General features: G+C 40.3%; 1 protein-coding gene across 8 annotated transcripts in view; it reads left to right on the forward strand.

Annotated features, from left to right (window-relative positions):
• ARHGEF7 (Rho guanine nucleotide exchange factor 7) overlaps positions 1 to 8,579 on the forward strand; it is a 158,569-nt gene extending 149,990 nt beyond the window's left edge. For 4 of the 8 annotated variants that reach the window (XM_025196093.1, XM_025196096.1, XM_025196089.1 and 1 more), the window contains 2 exons: positions 4,910 to 4,981; positions 6,268 to 8,579. In XM_025196093.1, the coding sequence (XP_025051878.1) occupies positions 4,910 to 4,981; positions 6,268 to 6,390 (195 nt within the window). In that variant the 3' untranslated portion in view covers positions 6,391 to 8,579. Of the gene's footprint in view, positions 1 to 4,909; positions 4,982 to 5,715; positions 6,152 to 6,267 lie in introns of those variants that run through there. The other 4 variants (XM_014527885.2, XM_025196091.1, XM_025196090.1 and 1 more) reach the window with 3 other exon arrangements.
• The last annotated feature ends 5,122 nt before the right edge of the window (positions 8,580 to 13,701 follow it).

Here is a 13,701-nt window from a genome sequence, read left to right on the forward strand (position 1 = left end):
CAGGAATATACTCCAATTTAGGATTAGATTTAGAATCTGAGGTGGTTAGCCCAAGTGGACATTCAGAAAATCAAGGCAAATAATGAACACACAAGAAAAGCATAAGCTTCAGAGATTGGCTATAGTTGTCAGACCATTCCAATCGGTGATGTATCTGGGGGAGGCAGGAGGCATGTGGGGCAAGTGGAATGATGTTCCTACCCCAGGGAATCTGTCACAGCAGGCACAAGCCTCTACCCACTATATACATATTGAGTGGGGTTGGTGGGAGTGAACGGGGTACCAAGGTTGGCTCTTCGGGAGCCTGGCTACAGGGCTGCTGCTGCTGCTATGGAGTTAACGCTGCTTCAGGAAGGCCATCCTTTCCTCTCACCAACATCATCCTCTCCCACATGCTCAGTGAGCTGGCTATGCCTCTTTACATTTGTACATGAGTTTGGATCCACTCCAGCCCATTGATTTATATCCTTTCTCTCAGATAGCTCCTGTTTAAAAACCACAAAGCACAGGTTTTTTATTCATTATATAAGTGAGACATCTGGTAGATTTCCCATAGGTAAATAGTATGAAATGTGCAACTGCTTTCTTAGCATGGAAGCGCATGTTTTCAGTGCCTAACCGTACAGGTAAAAAAGGATGTGGAAACTTGAAATCAGCAAACAAAAGTCCTTTGGTACAGAGTAAAGGGTGTCCAAGTATGCAGAAATGTATATAGCTGTTATAAATAGAATGCAAACATTTAGTCAAATATTGGATATTGTCAGTCTTCATTTATTTACATTCAAAGTAAATGAACTTGCACTGGTGTAACTGGAATTGGACAATAGGCTGGATTCAGCAAAATACTTTACCTCATTGCCTTGTGTCTAGCACGTTAAGGCTTAGATCCACGAGCTGAGCCATAATATGAATGCTAAACAATAATAATGGCTATATACGGTTGTTCAGTTTCTACCAGGAATATTGGTGTTCTCCTGGTAGGAAAAAAAGTGTCCAGACTTTCAAGTTTTTTCTTCCAAAGCAAAAATGGCCAGTCTGGAGGGTGGAGGTGGGGAGAGGGAGAGAATTTGGAAACAGCCAGGGTTAAATGGCTTCTGGGACTTCCTCCTAGGAACTGGGCCATCTGAGGACCAGGAGGAGTGGAGCTGGGGGAATGGTCTCCCATGCCTTCCCAAGACTTATTGGTGGTAATTACCACGCTCCAGCAGACTTCAGGATCATGTACATCTTTGTCCCTGCCCTGAAAATTGGTGGTGGGGTGCTCTTAAACTAAAGCTCATTCAAGCTTTAAAGTGCCCCACTGCCATTTTTCAGCATGGAGACACTGATACACGTGATGCTACAGGCGCTTTAATTAGCGTAGTTTTCGGAGCTGTGCTAATAGAACCCCCTTTCTCCTGGCATCTCTGAGCACATCTATAAATGCCCTAAGTTCCTAGTGTGAGAAGCAGGGAGGGGCATTATCACAGCACTCCCTCTGTGTGGTTGCCAGGAACCGAGTTCAGGGACCACTGCCTCCTGCCAGCTTGCACATGTCCCCCACGCCTGCTCTCCCACGCACCCTTTCACTGAGAGGTGGGGGTGGTGATTGAAAACCCAGCATGACTGGCAGGTGGACATGCAAGCCTGGCTTTCAACTCCATTGGCTTTCCTTTGCCTCAGCTGGGAGATGAGTGCAGCAGTTTAAAAGTTGGAGAGGCCAGGAGTCTGGCTTTGGGAAACTTCTACATGCCTTGCTCTTGGCTGCGTTGGTTTTTCAGTTGCTGCCTCTACAGCAAAATGTCCCTACCTCTGGGTCAGCCCAGAACAGTGCAGGGGCAGCAAGGCAGGCTTCTGTACACCTGCCCCTCTCCCTGCACTTCCCTGAATCAACCTCATTGGTGGGGTGGAGTGGTAGAGGGGCATTCTCCTGGGGTGGGAGCCCTCTCCAGCTGTGTGGGGCACTACTGCTTTTCTGCAGCTGCCAACTGTCACTTGACAGTCTGTCCCCTTCTCAGGCCAGGCTGTCAATTAATGGGCTCCCCTGAAAGTGGGGTGGCCCACAGAGCAGCCCTTTAAGTGTCTGCTGGTTAGAGAGCTTGCCAGTGAAGCTCTCCAGGCCTGGGGATGGAGGAACCCCTGTACAGTCCAGCTCTCAGGCTGTTTTTCTACTAAAATTTTATTCTGGTAGACATGAATATCTGTATCTAGCCAGTGACTAATATGTGCTTCATGTAAAGTGCTTGGTACTGAGTATCCTACTGAGTTAAATGGAACCACTCGCATATGAGTGTTTGGCAGACCTGGGACTTTGTTGTGCACACATTACTTATCTTGGTAGATAACCTACGCTAGTAATTATTTTGATTGTAAGACCTTCTTGATAGCTCTGTGTGTGTGTGTGTGTGTGTGTGCGTGTGTGTGTGTGTCTCTCTCTCTCTCCCTCTCTCTCTGTCTCCACACACAGATACACACACAGACACTCTGTCTGGGGTTATCAGCATCCTTGTTGCTGTTATCCTGGCTGGGTGTTATTGATGTGTTGTCAGTGTTGAAGTGCCAGGAACTGTGATGCTGGCAAATGTTTCATCCAGAGGTTCCTAAACCATTCTTGTTTTAAAGAATGATCACAGTCTCAGTTCCATGGCAAAGATTAGAGACCAGGTTTATTGTTTACAAGCACAGCCTTAACACGTTTTGTCCTAACAAGTACATCAGACCAGGAGTTAAGGCATTTGTACCTGTGATAAAATAGCTGGCACAACACTATTCAGGCTCCGCAAGGCTGCTACAAAAGTTTTCCTGCTTCCCAATTCCCCTTATATAGTCATCAAAACAAACTGTGTGTTGCATTTAATCTGCATCTTGAATATCTGAAATTGTTCTGTGCCAGGGGCTTTTTTACATTCTTACCTGGGTCTTCCCATTCCAGCCTTTTCATCCTGGTACTGGATTATTCTTGTACCACCTTCTCCTCCTCCCATCTTTTGGTGGAAATACACAACTGGTCCATATACCGAGTTTCTTTTTTTATGTAAGAAGTTCATATGTTGGTCAGGTTTGCTGGTGAGGCCTGCTCTGGCTAGTGCTTTAGTAAAGCCTTTGCTAAAGAAAAGTAGATGCAGTGTATGAATAGCCTTATTCTTAAGAACAGCTAAAATTAGATAAGTCATTGCTGCTCTGGTGCTTTTGTGGGTATTTTTTTTTTTTTTTTTGGGCCAGAATAACTGACCATACCAAGCCTGTATACTTACTTAAATTAGCAGTTACTTTTGTCTACTTCCTTCTAGAAGGGCAAAGTAAAATATAGCTGGTTTCCTTGTTAAATTAATGTTCATGTTGGTACTTAAAAGAGAGACTGATGCATGGGATCCAGTCTCTTTGAGCCAGTTGTCCATTACTGCACATCCTCATTTACCTCATATACATAAAAGCCATTGCATTTGCCTCTCTTTTCCAGTATGTAAAATAGATAAATGGTTATGTCCTGGGCCCATAAACATATTAGTTGGAATATTTTCCTGTATGCTACAAATCAGATTTTTGTAATTTTTACCTGACCCAACTGTATAGGCTGACATACCGTGCATCTCTCTTACCATCTCTGCAGAATACATGCATGGTAGGGCTGTGTGAAGCTTCGGATCGTGAATCCAAATCTAATCAGGGACCAATTTAAAGGTCCAAATTGATTCAAAGCTCTCTGAATCTTCGGAAAAGATTTGGAGAGCTTTGATTCGGACAGTCCCCGGTGGCTGCAGCAAGGAGCTGCAGCCGACTCGGAACTGGTAAGTACTACGGGTGGGAAGGAGAGGAGGGGACCATGGGGGGGCCCCTGCCAGCCCCCACCCCCTGCCTGCTCCAATGAGCCCTGCTGCTCCCCACTGCCTCATGCTGATGGGGGGGCTCTGCATGAGCCCTCCGACCTCCCCCAGCCCCCCCACAGGTACCCTGCCAGCCCTAGCTCCCAGCCCTTTAAAGAAAAGCCCCGGTGCTTACCGCTCCTGCTGCAGCCTCGGGGCTTCAGGGGGCTTGTACAGAGCCCCCCATGTGGCGGGGGGCAGCGGGGATCGCCCCCCACCGGCAAGGATGGTGGGTCTGGGGGTTTTTTGGTTTCTTTTTTTAAAGGGCTGGAGCTGCAGTGGATGGGGCAGCCATGGGGGGGGCAGGGGGGATCGCCCCCTCCCTGGCAGCACCCGCTGAGTTGGGGATTTTTTTAATAAATGCCAGGAGCTTGGGCGGGCAGGCTAGCCAGTGCTGGGCTTGGGGGGATGGGCCTGGCCGATTTCGGAGGTTCAGCACCAGCCGAATCTCTGAATCAGATTCGGCTGAATCGATTCAGGACAATGATTCTCATCATCGAATCGATGTTCCCTGCATTGGCCGAATCTGCAGCGAATAGTAGCTACTTTGCACGGGCCTAATACCTGGTTACTTCTTAAATACGTGTACCCTGATGTATACCCGTTGCTGTATAAAAAATATGAATTTATGCCAATTTCAGTGTATAAAAATGCTTATCCCAGGCTCCAGATATTTTCAGTAGACCATTAAAAATATTATCCAGTTAAGACAAAAACATCAAACCAGCTGCATTTGTTTATACCACAGCAGTCAATCCATAAGACAAATGCCTGCGTATCAGTTCCTGCAAATCCCTTAGTGATTGTAAATAGAAGTCTGTGTCGTTGCTTTCATTTCCAAACATCAAATATTTTCCTGCCCCTTGGGCAAGGGGTGGACCCAATGATCTCACGAGGTCCCTTCCAGCCCTAATGTCTATGAAATCTATTAAATTGGTTGTTGCCTCAGCTGTATGGGCTGTTCATAATATCTAAAGGTTGAATTAAACTGGACAATTTGCAGGTAAGAAAAGGGATGGATTTTAAAGTCAAGAGACAAACTTGCTAAGTGTTTCTTGGTCTTATAGGCCAAAGGAAGTTCCAGTTTGAAAGTCTCCACCAATCTTTACTGCGACAATGTCCTGAGCAAGGGGATAGAGGTAAAGTTTTGAACTAGGCAAGTTACAACCAGTTTAGGACTTCAGAGGTAGAAATCAACTCCTTTTACACTCTGTCTGGGAACTCACAGGCTGCTATTGTAGATTTCAGTGTACTGGTTACATGCAGTTGAAGTGAGATGGATATACCACAGCAGAAGTGGGGGCCACAGTACTTACTAGCTTTGGTTTCCAGGTTGTTCAAAATCATAGCTCCAGAGTTACAGTAGACATGGATAATAAGTGAGGTCTGTGTCTGGGAGAGATCACCCTTTTCTTTCTCATAACTAGATGATGGAGAAAAGAAGCAGTAACTGCTCACTGTAAATATATAATTTTCAAACAGCTGTTGGAAAACTGTTGAGGACCTCTAGATTTACAATGGTTACTGATAAACAGTCATAAACCCTCAATAATGCCACTTAAGTGTAATTTTTGTAGTTTCAGTCACTTCCCTGCCAGTTACCACAGTCAATTTTGGTTCCACTGAATTGAACAGTGTGAGCTTCAGCACGATTCAATTGGTAGCACTCTTGTGCAGATGTTGCAGGCTGAAGTTTCAAACAAAAAAAATGCCTGCTACATTCATTCACTGGTGAAACAGTACAAATTTAAGTACCTTTGATTTTAACTGGTGGTCACCTAGCTGGAAGTAAAATGACAGAACTGAATAATAATTTGATAAGTATAATAGTTGATATGAATATCCTAACCAGTACCTCCTTTCTCGATTAAAGTTGCTGTTGGAGTGGTGTTGTAGGTGTGATGATCCAGGAATTATGCAAGAGGCAAGGATTTTTTGTGGGTGATATCTTTTACTGGACTGACTGCATAGTTGAGATTTAAAGTTAGACAAGCTTTTGAAGCAAGGCACTCTTTAAAGCTATTGTGAACTTGTAAGTAGTTCTGTGATTGTAAAACTAGTTAGGGGAAAGAGCCTTGAAGAACTTCTAGGTATAAGATATTCTTAAAGAGAGCTTGTGGTTGTTATGGTCATATTTTATTTTCCTTATACTTGATTATGGATACATTTTACTAACACTGATTGGTATGCTTTAAATGCCCTTCTTAAATCTAGTTTCCATTATACATTTGTGTTTCCTTGTGTCAAATTATGTAATTAATTTTTTAAAACTAAATATGTATAATACAAAATAATCTATATTTGGCTGTAGCAAATTCAATAGCAGACTTTTTTACTTAGAGCCCTCGTGATCCTTCATTTGTCAGCATACATTTTGGTGTTTATGGATGAAAAAGGTTCATAGTCTTTGTCTTCTGTTTAACAGGATAACAAGAAGATGAAGAAATCATTAGAAGAAGAGCAAAGAGCTCGCAAGGACCTGGAAAAGCTTGTTAGGAAAGTTTTAAAGAATATGAATGATCCGTCTTGGGATGAAACCAATTTATAACTAATTGATCATTGTTTCTTTCTATTGAAAGATCAGTTTCAAACCAAGCTGGGAAGCCTTCTGACACTAGGTCAGTGTTGCATCAAGAGCACTACACAGCAGAATCTAACTGGATCTAGTGATTTTTCTTGCTTGTAATATATAGAAGCAGTCAAACTATTCACTGAAGCAGTATGTACTGTTAGGTGTGGAGACCATAGATCCTGAAATCTACTAAACTGAATTTGTTTGCCTCTAAATTACCTCATTTTGCATAAAGTGCAGCACCTGACAAAGTCCATGTTTTCAGTGGCTTTTTATTTTAAATATGTATTTTTCTTGTAAATATCTGTAATTTTGAATGCATGTGTGATTGATGTATCAGAGCTGATACAACATTTTTTTTTTTTTTTTCAGGTAGTGTCGGATTGATGTTGTAGCCATGATGGTCCAGGAATTGTGAGACGCGAGGATTTTTTGTGGGTGACATATTTTATCAAATCAACTGCGTAGTTGGGATAAAGATAGACAAGCATTTGAATGCAGGGCCTAAAATAGAATGCCCTACCTTCAAAAGCTTGTCTATCTTTCTCCCAACTATGCAGTTGGCCCAATAAAAGATGTCACCCGCCAAAAATCCTTGCACATCTCATACTTTTCCCCCCTCCTTTTATTATTATAATGGTCACAAGTGTTAGAAATGATGGCAATACACTCACCTAAAATCAAAGTTCTTTCTGTATTATCTGTAGGTTTGTCTTAAAGTACCATACTTATCACATACATTATTCTTCAAACCCTGTTCTCCTGTTGATCAGTGTATTTAAATCATTTAACATTATTTATGTCTGTGCAAGCATTAAAAACAGTTTACAATACTTTTTATAAAAAAAAAACCAGTATTAAATAAAAAAAATTGTAGATTGACACCATTTTTATTTAAAATTAATTTCTAATGGGCCACGACTCGTATTTATTTACACTCGTATGGAGCACTAATATACAACACTATTTTGGCCAATTAAATACTGATTTACTTGCCTGTTTTTATAATGACTGTAATTTTTAGGTGTTCATGTACTACATTTTCTATTGTTGTGCATGTACGTAAACATACAGCTAGCTGATAATTTAATGGAACATACCGTTTTATCAGTTTTTGTCCAAGCAAAAAATGTCCTAATTTAGATTTTGTGAATAAATTGTACTATTTATTCTGTGGTCACCGTAACCAATTAAAATAAAATTTTAGACTAACCTTTGTGTGTAGGATATTTGAACTAGGCCAATCTAAAGTCAGAATTTAGTTTTTCTACCATAATACAGGACATTTTTATTCAGAACACCCTTGGTGGAAGAACATTCTTTCCATCCCTACCTTTTCACAGGAAACACAAGCTATATTACTGTTTTCATCCCAGAACAAACAAACAGAAGCAGATTTGGAAATAAGGTTTGTAACTTATACCTGTTTTTTTGTAGTTTATTACACTCAATTGTTGTCATTTGCAGCTGTCTCAGATTGGATGTTATACAATGCATACAGTGAACACCATTAAGTACACTAATTTCCCACGTCTTTATGCATGTTTTAACTGCAGTGTTTTTCTGAATTTAGAGTAGAAAATGCTACAGTATTGCATATTGTTTTTCATGATGCACCCTCTTTGTCTAATCTACAGCCTGTAATAGTTAGACTTCCATTAATTTCAGTAAATTTGGGACTGAGCCCTAGAAGACAATTTTATTCCACTTTAGTCATTACATTATTTGAGGTGCATTCTCCATGCCTTTAAACAATATATTCCAGTCACTTGTGGTTTTTTTTTCCAACTGTCCAGAGAGAGAGAGAGGTGGAACTGTATCATAACCAGCTATATACTCAAGTTATTTGATTGACTTAAGTGACAACAGATATAGTACTGATTGAATAAAGCACTTAAGTGCATACCTAATTTCAAACTATGACCTAAACAACTGTCTAAAACTTGATGAATTGGTGTCTAAAACATTTAGACAAAATAAATTGTCATACTTAGTTTACAGTTTCTCTCTGATGGAAAGCTACTTCGAAAATTGATTTGCTGAGAAAAAAGATAGAAGGGTTTTTTTGTTTAAGGAGTAGGGTAAGAATATTAACCTTTAAAAATAGTGGGATTCATCTTACAGCTTGCAAGCCTGAATTATAGAGATCCAAATGGACTCCTTGACACCTACGGGCATTTTTACACATGCAAGCACCACAGCACCAGGCACTTTGAAAACTGCCCGGTGCTGTGACGCTTACACTTGTATAAGTGGCAAAATGCATATCAGCGCAAAGAAAATAGCGGAGGTGCGCTTTTGAACTAAAACATCTTGGAGGTGCTTTAGTTCAAAAACGCATTGCCACCATTTTCTCCACGCTGACATGCATTCCGGCATTTATACAACTGCATGCAATGCAGCGCAGTGTGCGTCTGCTCCCATGCTGAGTAGATCTCCGGCGTGTCCGAGAACTAAAAGGTCCCTGTATAAATTCCCTAAATGCCCGTCTAGTTGAAGAGTTAGGGACTTAACTTCGTGCTCCCAAATTTGCCCATTGGTCTCCCCAGAGTCATTAAGGAGTAGACTTGCTTAAAAGACAACATATTGGGGTGTGTTAATTGAGCTTTTAGAAAAGCTCAGTACTTATTAGAACTTCTGGGCCTGAAAAGTTTACTTGTTAAAAATGTTGAGTTTTCTTCAGGTGTGTGGAACTTGTTAAGTTCAGACATTGATATCTAAGTGGTTTGTTCAGCTTATATTTCAGTGCACATTATCATTTTCTGTTGTTCATACAAACATTCCAGAGGAAAAATGTAAAAGGAAAGTATTTTAATCTTAGTCTCGAACAAATTTTAACTCAGGAACAACTTCTGTCATAATATGATCTTTATTTTATGTTGTATTTTAAAGTGTAGAGTGTAAATTTGCTGACACTTAGTATGTGTGGTAGCTAGTGACTATTCTCATTTCTGATAGTATCCCGGTACCGATATCTTACTGAATATGCCTTAAATTATTAGAATTAAGCAGTTAATAACTGGTTTAACAGCCTGTTGTTCAAAATTGATTTGGAAGAGGGCATTTTTTTTAAAGAAAAAGTTGATGCAGTGTATGTAGCTTTTTGTCCTTAACTCTGTTAGGGAGAGCAAGATTCAGATCTTCAGAACCAATAAATATCTACATAACCTTTTTCTTTCAAAATTTGTTGTACTTTATATAAACTTGTAAACCTTGTGACCTGAATTGGGAACTTTATCTAAACATGGATAAATGGGGCACTGTGTATTTAACCTATCAAAGTGGTGTTGTTGTTGTGGGTTTTTTTTGCTGTCATCATTTAGGGATGAGGAGCTGAAGCCATTTCTTATCCTAGAGATGTGAAGCACTTTTCAGTTCTAAGCTGTTCAAAATGTAGCATAACATTTCTGTGTATTTAATGATATGTGCTTGTTTGTCTTGCCATATGACATCTTAAACAACTGACTGCCTTTGTATAAACCTTTTTAATGCCAATCATTTAGGAACCTAGGATGTCCATTTACAATAATTGTGGAGAATGCAAGTTTAGTTTAGATGTCACAGATAATGCTCTGATATTGACTACTACTATGTTTACTACATTGTTGTAATTAAACAATGATTTTTTTTTGTATGCAATGAAGTGTTACATTTCATCTAGTGTGTGGTGTATGATTTAAATATGAAGGAATATTCATTAGGTCTCTGCCTCTGTGCAGTTGTATTTGGTGACGAAGGATCAAATACTAATTTTTAATTCAATTAATTCTGTTTTTTTAAAGAGATTTTCACATGGTGTTTTTGATGATGGCAAAATGAATAACTTGGTAACACACGAGAGAAATGGAAAGGTGGGAAGATACCAAACAGGAAAAAGAAATCTGTGACTATATGGCAGCTACCTATGTATCAATGCATTTGATGATTATCACACTAAGAAAGGATGAGGTGTGGCAATCTGAGAGAACAGAAGGGCAAAAGAAATAATTCTAAATTGAAATACCATTGAAAGAAAAAAGGATAGGTGGAGTCAGCCACTCAAAAATAGCACTTGTCAGGAACCAAGATCAAAATAGGTACTCTCATTGCAAAGGTAGAATCAACCAAATTTTGTGTCCATATCAACTGCCATGGGGCATTAAAAATGAAGGAAGAAATTAAGTAAATTGAATTAGATGTTACAGGAGGTAGACATAGCTGCACATGTAATATCCTCTAGATTTCATAGACATCAGGGCTGGAAGGGACCTCGGAAGATCATCGAGTCCAGCCCCCCGCCCAAAGGGCAGGAAGTCAGCTGGGGTCATAGGATCCCAGCAAGATAAGCATCCAGTTTCATCTTGAAGGTGTTCAATGAAGGCGCTTGAACCACCTCTGGTGGCAGGCTGTTCCAGACCTTGGGGGCTCGGACAGTAAAGAAATTCTTCCTTATGTCCAGCCTGAAATGATCTTGAAGTAGTTTGTGACCATTCGACCTCGTCATCCCTTGGGGCGCTCTGGTGAACAAACGTTCCCCCAGATGCTGGTGGTCACCCCTGATAAACTTGTAGGTGGCCATCAGATCACCCCTGAGCCTGTGCTTTTTCAGGATTCTTCTAGGATTCTTCTAGTTCAGGGATGAGACCAGAAGGAGTACATATTGTTAGATGACTTGGTGGATGGAGACGGAGTGAATGCTGGGTTTGGATTCACAACAGTAGTCAGTTGCTAATTTACCATAGAATTAAATTAGGGTAAGCATGTGGGCATACTAAATATGGAACAAAATGAGTGATCAGATGTAAAATAGGAATCACAATGGAAAAACAAATGGTCATATGAATATCAGAATAAAAGTATTTGTCTACATACACTGAGGAGGATCGGATCAACAAATGCAAGAAATTAAAGGTAAGAGTGCAGCATAAGCAAAGCATATTGGAATAATTTTGTATTGGGACCTTTTATATTTCATATCAGGAACTTCATTATTTCACACAATTTCAAGGGAAAGGCAAGAACAAAAATTATTTGCCTTTTTCTAACCAGACATTGAAATGAACTTCCCAGTGTAAATCTAGTTTTCATTTCCCTGGGGTCTCCCAACGAAACCAATTTTTCTGTAGTTTCAAATGTGGTATCTCATTATAAGGCAGCATTTCTAGGAAGTGCGTTCAAATTCAAAAGGTACGCTAGTGTAGCATCTTGAATATTTTTGCCTAGAATGCAGTTAAGTGTTTCTTCCCATTTGGCTTGTAGCATCTTCAAAATGGCTTGGACTCGGCTCCAAACATGTTTTTTGTTCTGTGCTTGTTTTCTCCTGGTGTGAAGTATTTTTAAAAATAATCTGGGTAACGAGAAGGTGCTAAGTGGGGAAAATCACCAAAATAATATATTAAACCCAGTTAAACTAAGGCCCTCATTAGTGCATGTATGGAGTCCCAGATGTAAAGTTAAACATAAACTTGAATTGGTCTATTTGCAAGAGGTAAATCATCCTTGTTTTTGCAAGATTAGGGCCTATGTTTGGAATAAAAGGATTTAACTAAATGCTCATTACAGCAGGATATAAATGGAGAATATCAGAAGGGTGGATCTGGGATTTTGAACATAAAAAGATGTTTTCTCTCCCTTAATACAGCTAAGCATCAAATACTTGGAAAAGTTACCACCTTGCCATTTGCTTAAATGACTTTTAACACACTTAAAAATTCATGTTTCTCAACCCACCTTAATTTCTCTACCAGTAAGAATTTTTTTGTCTATGCAGCTAGTAGGTTGTGTAGTAGGTATATATCCAGTGTGCATCTTTGAACATTTTATTAATGCTTCAGTGAGTGCCAGAAAGTACTATCTCTGAACCAAGAGTTTTAGAGTTTTTCATTTTTCTTTTTCTCTCAGACCAACTACCAAATACATCAGTGAGTACCATTTATTTTTTTCAACATTTGAAAAGTTTGTCCTGAGCACTCAGCAAAAAAAGCATTTTCCCAGATTAAAAAAAAGTTATCTTAGGCAGCTGGAAGAAATATCTGTTACTCAAAAGTATCTTTTGTAAATGGAAATCTCAGCTTTTGGGGGGAGGAGGGGAGCAGGCAGCAGGTTGAAATGTATTGACAAGAGTGTGGGGCCATGAAGTGGAATCTGGAATTCTTGCGAATCATAGAGATGAATGGGTCCATGGAGATGAGGGGAACTACGAAGGCTATTTGAGAGAGAGAAATTGGGGTGGCTGTGTTGAGCTATGGGAGGAATTTAGCAGGTTCATAGGCTTAGTTTGTAGAAGGGAGGAGTGGATTGAAGTGATAAGGAGTCTGCATCCCGCTGCAAGGACAAGCTGCAGTTATGCTTTTCTTTGAACTCTGCCTTCTGGGAGCTGCTCTGTGTCACTCTTGATTGCCTGGCTCCCTAACTATAGCTGCAGCTACTGCCTCCTGTTTCTGGAAGTCAGGTGAAGGGTTTGCTGTTGCCTGGAGAATTCAGAGTGCTGAGAGTGGCCACTGATGGCTGGGGAGGAGTCACAGAATGAGGATCATGGCTGGGGGAGCTTACTCGAGTGTCTGAGAGCCCTGAAATGACCAAGAAAAATGGGAGGTACGTAGGTCAGGAGTTCTCATGGAGGAGAGCCGCAAAGGAGAGCCAAGACATGTGCTGTCTTCTATTTGTGGAAGAACATGGAGGCAATTCAAAGTAAATTTAATTTGTAGTGTATGTGCTGCAATCTGGGGAGCAGGTGATATACTTGCTGTGTTATACTCTGAATGCATTTGGCTTGTCATTTCTTTGGATCCAGCTTTGATCTTGGCTTTCTTTTGCAGCCCCCCACCCTGGAACTTGAGAGCAGGGAAGTTGAAGAGAGACCTTTATTTCTGTAGAGAGAAAATGCAATTAATCTACACTAAACTCTACCTATTTTTTCATACATTTTATTTTTCTTTTTTTTAAGCTTGTCTTCTGAAGGCTTAAGCATACCTCTCCCCAAATCTAAAGAATCCACCACAGACCTGGCAAGACCAGAACATGAACCAGCGACTATTTATAGAACTCTTTTAGAAGAATAACACAAAGAAGTATCGGGCACCAATTCACTTCATTTAACCAGCTTCACACTTTGGTTCATTGACTATCCAAACTGAGCTGAAGAGATGCATACAAGTTTAGCATTTATTATTGTACATACTATATTTTAATAGAAAAAATAATAAGGTAATGCATTTATACCAAGTTAAAACTGAAAACCGACCTCCCCTTGATTATAGCAAGTACTGGAAAGAATTCATTATGTAGTTGCCTGTCCAAACAGTAGGG

The sequence above is a fragment of the Alligator sinensis genome, unplaced genomic scaffold, assembly GCF_000455745.1.
Source record: "Alligator sinensis unplaced genomic scaffold, ASM45574v1 scaffold288_1, whole genome shotgun sequence".
NCBI classification, from domain to species: domain Eukaryota; kingdom Metazoa; phylum Chordata; order Crocodylia; family Alligatoridae; genus Alligator; species Alligator sinensis.